Source organism: Hibiscus syriacus, unplaced genomic scaffold (genome assembly GCF_006381635.1).
Source record: "Hibiscus syriacus cultivar Baekdansim isolate YM2019G1 unplaced genomic scaffold, ASM638163v2 tig00110863_pilon, whole genome shotgun sequence".
Lineage (NCBI taxonomy): Eukaryota > Viridiplantae > Streptophyta > Magnoliopsida > Malvales > Malvaceae > Hibiscus > Hibiscus syriacus.
Window position 1 is genome coordinate 466,965 of NW_024062892.1, and position 4,376 is coordinate 471,340.

The 4,376-nt window shown below is 37.0% G+C and overlaps 1 protein-coding gene across 1 annotated transcript; it reads right to left on the minus strand.

The window, feature by feature from the left end:
* Window positions 1–385: 385 nt before the first annotated feature.
* Window positions 386–4,063, minus strand: LOC120143717 (probable ethylene response sensor 1). The gene is made up of 6 exons (XM_039157962.1): window positions 3,853–4,063; window positions 2,276–3,205; window positions 1,686–2,054; window positions 1,289–1,555; window positions 863–984; window positions 386–709 (listed from the first exon to the last, which is right to left on the minus strand). The coding sequence occupies exons 2-6, from the start codon at window positions 3,179–3,181 to the stop codon at window positions 469–471; spliced, it is 1,905 nt and encodes a 634-aa protein (XP_039013893.1). The 5' UTR covers window positions 3,182–3,205; window positions 3,853–4,063; the 3' UTR covers window positions 386–468.
* Window positions 4,064–4,376: the final 313 nt, after the last annotated feature.

Genomic DNA, 4,376 nt, shown 5'->3' on the forward strand with positions numbered 1-4,376 from the left:
CTTTCTTCAAGTCATTTGACGTTTTAAGGCCGTTGGGTTTTATACTTTGTGGGGCCCAAAAATAACTATTGATGTTTGATGGGCTGGTTCACTATTTCCTTGCTTTTATTAATGAAATATCGATCTATTGTTAAAAAAAGTTTAAAACTTAATTTATACTTTGAATGTATAAGTTTAGCTTTTGCGTTTGTTAGTATCCTTTCAAATATTGAAGGGATCTTCCCTACGTACCCGTACCCGCCAAGGCCAATTCAAATTGTGTGAAAGGACAACGTGGGGAAAAAATGAAAATAAAACGCAAGGAATGCCGCTTCTAACTCCACTATATAACTCCTTTTAACAAATAACAGTGAAGGCTATGTTGTAGAAGTTTCTTTTAGTTTAAAAGCAGCAATCTTCACCTCAAACAGAAAATAGTGTAAGTCGAACCTTTTCTCATTGCAAACATTAGTCAGCTACCACTGCCACCTAAAGACTTCTTTGGTATCGTGCATTGGGATTAGCAGTACCGCGATGATCTCTTAACACCGGTTTTTGTCCACTCATTTCTGCACTTCCATGGTATGCTCTAACGTGCGGTGAAGCTTGATGGATAGCCGAATCATTTGGATAGCTGCCGATCCCCAGCTTCACAAGGAATGTTGCAGTGCAACCTTTGTCATGGCCCTCACTCTCGATCCATATGTGGCCTCCCATCAAATTTACAAACCTGGTTCAAACATTTGAGAACAAAGGTCATTCATGTGATGACTACAGCAAGTTGACAACGTCATTTTTTATGCCTATAATGGATGGTCCCTTTATAATAAGATTAACAACCAAATGTTTCTTATGCAAAGGAATTCGGTATTTCTAATTTTACCTTCTACAAATAGCAAGTCCAAGTCCAGCACAACCGCTAACAGATCCACTTCGAGGATGTGCAAATTGGGTAAAGTGATTTGGTATATCTTGTGGGAGAACACCACAACCAGAATCCTTAACCTGCAAGAATAGATGATAGGATCAACAAGAGCATCATGTTGGAAGCTAGTAAAGCTCCAGACAATATGCACAATGAGATCACATGGATGGTAATTCATAAACAAAAGCCAGGAGATAACTTCAATGTATATCCTAAATGACATGATTCGAAAGGAAATTTAAAGCATTAGATGCCTGAAAAACAAAACAAAAAAAAACTTAGTCATCTTTAAATTAATATTCGGTGCCTTTAAGATCATATGGTCAAAAATCTAAACAGAAGTAAACTGAACTGAAAATAAAGTTAAATGAAGTAATTAAGAACCTGCACTCGTAAATAGAAATGGCCTTCGATTGAAACCGGGTAAAATTCTGGAGGCCGCCAGTCTCTTAAAGACTCTGGTTTTGCAACAGAAGCTATAATTGAAACATAACCCTCCTTTGTGAACTTCACAGCATTACCCACGACATTTAAAATAGTTTGCACAAGACGTTTCTCATCACCAACAGCCAACATTGGCAAATCAGGTGCCAGAATCATAGTCATAGATAGCTTCTTTACAGATGTGATAGGCTTTATCAGATTAAAGACCTAAAATGCAAAAATATCAACATTAATACCTAAGTTGAACTGCAAAGGCAATTTTTTCCCATTTATTCCATGATATATATATATATATATATATATATATATAATATATATATAATATCCAATTAACTACCTCTTTGAAGATTCCATGAAGATCAAACATTCCAAATTCTAATTTTAGGTTATTATCTTCAAGTCTTGAAAGATCCAGAACATCATTGATTAGTGTTGCCAAAAGGTTGCTACTCTTTAGCATTGTCTCGATCATAACTCTTTGCTCTGGAGTTAGCTCAGTCTCGAGAAGAAGGGAACACAATGCAATGATTGCATGCATTGGCGTTCGCATTTCATGGTTCATTACAGCAAGGAAATCATTCCGTGCATGAATTGCCCTCTCAGCCTCTCGGCGAGCCAAGTCTAAATCAACATTTTGTTCCATGAGCTGATCACGGGCCCTCATAGACTCCTCCAGAATAGCGGCATGAGAGAGAGCAACAGCAACCTGTACAAATACTACCATAAGTTCAGCGCTGGAGTCATCATAAGAATCAAAGGCTCGTGAATCATAATAAGTAAATAACATTGTCTAACTAGGAGAAGACAAAATTCAATCATTAGAGCTTTTTAAAAGTAAATTCATAAATTTACAACTAAGTACATAATCAAAACCGAATGTGAGCATATCATAAAAGCAGCCAACAAAATAAAGCACATAAAGATTACCTGGTCTGCCACAACTTCAACAAGTTCCAATTCATGATCTCGCCATTTTCTGGCACTATCAGTGGGGAGAATAAGGACCATGATAGCATAGTTTTTGGTTGAGAGATCAGGCCAGTCATTAATTTGGAAGTTTGAGAGATGTAAAAGTGGAACCCGGACAGCAACAACCTCTGGGGGCAAATATCTTCCCACTAAAGGTCTGATCCTAGCTAAAGGGCAGGTATAGGGTATACGCACTGCTCTAGCATTATTGAATACTTCGTTGACAACTGGAAGATTTATTTGAACTGTAGATCCAACTTGTATTTGGTAGTTTAGAGTATGGGAAAGTTGCAGATCCATACTGGTCCTTGATGGCATCCACAATGCACATTCCTCCAGGCCCAAGGTCCTACCTAATTCAACAAGGGTGGTCTTCAATATCGTATGCCTGTCGAGTGTGCTCCTAATTTCATGAGTTAGCATCCTTACATGCCTTCCAGTTTCTTCTTGAGTGAGAATAAGGCCCATCTCCCTGTCAAGCTGTTCCGCCTTGTTCCTCAGAAATAATTCACGAGTTTTAACACTCAACAAATCGGGAATAATGTGTACAAGCATCAAAGCAGTTACACATGATACAAGAGCACAAGAAACCTTTGCAATGGTCATCACCACAGCAACAGCTTTTGTGTGCATGGTGAATGTCCACAAGTTTATAAAGTGGGTTGCTCCACAAAGAATGATGAAAGCACCAAATTGCATAAGCACCCATCGATACGGGAAGAATGCAGATTTTTTAACAAAATAGATAAGTTCCAGAGGAATTGAGAAATAAGCCAGGGCGATTAAGACATCAGATATATACTGATATTTAACCAGAAGCTCATCGGGTGGCCACTGAGAGTCAATACAGTAACAAGCCTCCATTATGGGCCAATAACAGCTCTAAATCTGAAAAGAAAAGAAAAGATTATATAACTTCCAATTCAATAAAGTAAATGAGAAATTCGTTCTGCTCACATATATCCTGAAAGATCTGCTTAATTTGTTAGGATTTCCCTCCAAATTCATATATCCGTATTTAGAAGGAATATCGCGCCACATTAGTGAAAAAAAAAACTCAGTACAATGATAGGATTCATTAAGTCAATCTTAAAATTATCCTACAAGAACATGAGTATAAGATTCCATTACCAGTTCTTATATATGAAAAGAACATTAATATGTTTTCTCCATAAACATTCACCGTCGTCTTCTACATCATTATACATTTGAAAATAAGAAAAATAGAAGGAAAAACATTTTCTGAAAAGGTTTGCATAGCTAATCAGTAGTCGGCTAATCGCATCACTAAATTAATGATATGAAATCAAAATTATTTTTCTCCAGAGAGAAGCTATTCTCTTTTTTTCCCCAATGAAAATAAAGTCCCTCGATTCAAACACAGTTTAAGAAACAAAACTACTCAAATCCCGAAACTCGTTAATCAGGATATATTATACCAAAACATAGTTCATCTTAAACAAACAATAAATGAACCTCGAAAACTTAATCTAAAGATAAATATAGATTAAAAAAAGGGAAGATGAATGGATTACCAAGCTAGTGAAGAGAGAAAAGGAGATTGAACGGCCATAGATTAGTTGCAGATGCGAGGAGCGTGACCCAAGCCGTCCATTTTTCGAGATAGCGGTATCCCTTTCCCTTCCGAGCTTCTTTCTTTGATGTTCTTAAAGTTGCAACTTGCAACTTGCAACTTGCAACTGCGAGAGAAAGAAGAAGCAAGGAAGGGAAGGTGGAAAAATGAGTAAAGTGGAAGGAGGGCGAAAGCCAAAGGCTTTCACGGACAGCGAAGACGACGCATTCAAGGGGGGGGGGGGTTGTTTTGCACGTGCAGGAACTGATTTGGATTTTATTTAGTATATATATTTTTTTAAAAGGTTTTTCTGGTACATGCGAATTCATTTCGGTGACAAAGGTGTCCATATTGGATGGATCCGTATATAAAAATAAAGAATACAGCAAATTTCTTACTGTTAAGTGAAAGCTGTTGTACGAGCCCACAAAATTAGGATATTAATATTAAGTATTATATTTTGAAAGGTTTTTTATTCTCAGTTTT

Coding starts and splice junctions, on each gene's coding strand:
- LOC120143717 (XM_039157962.1), bottom strand. CDS start 3,181: ATGGAGGCTTGTTACTGTATTGACTCTCAGTGGCCACCCGATGAGCTT. Junction 1,556..1,685: donor TTCATGGAATCTTCAAAGAG/GTAGTTAATTGG, acceptor TTTGCATTTTAG/GTCTTTAATCTGATAAAGCC. Junction 985..1,288: donor ATTTCTATTTACGAGTGCAG/GTTCTTAATTAC, acceptor CTATTCTTGCAG/GTTAAGGATTCTGGTTGTGG.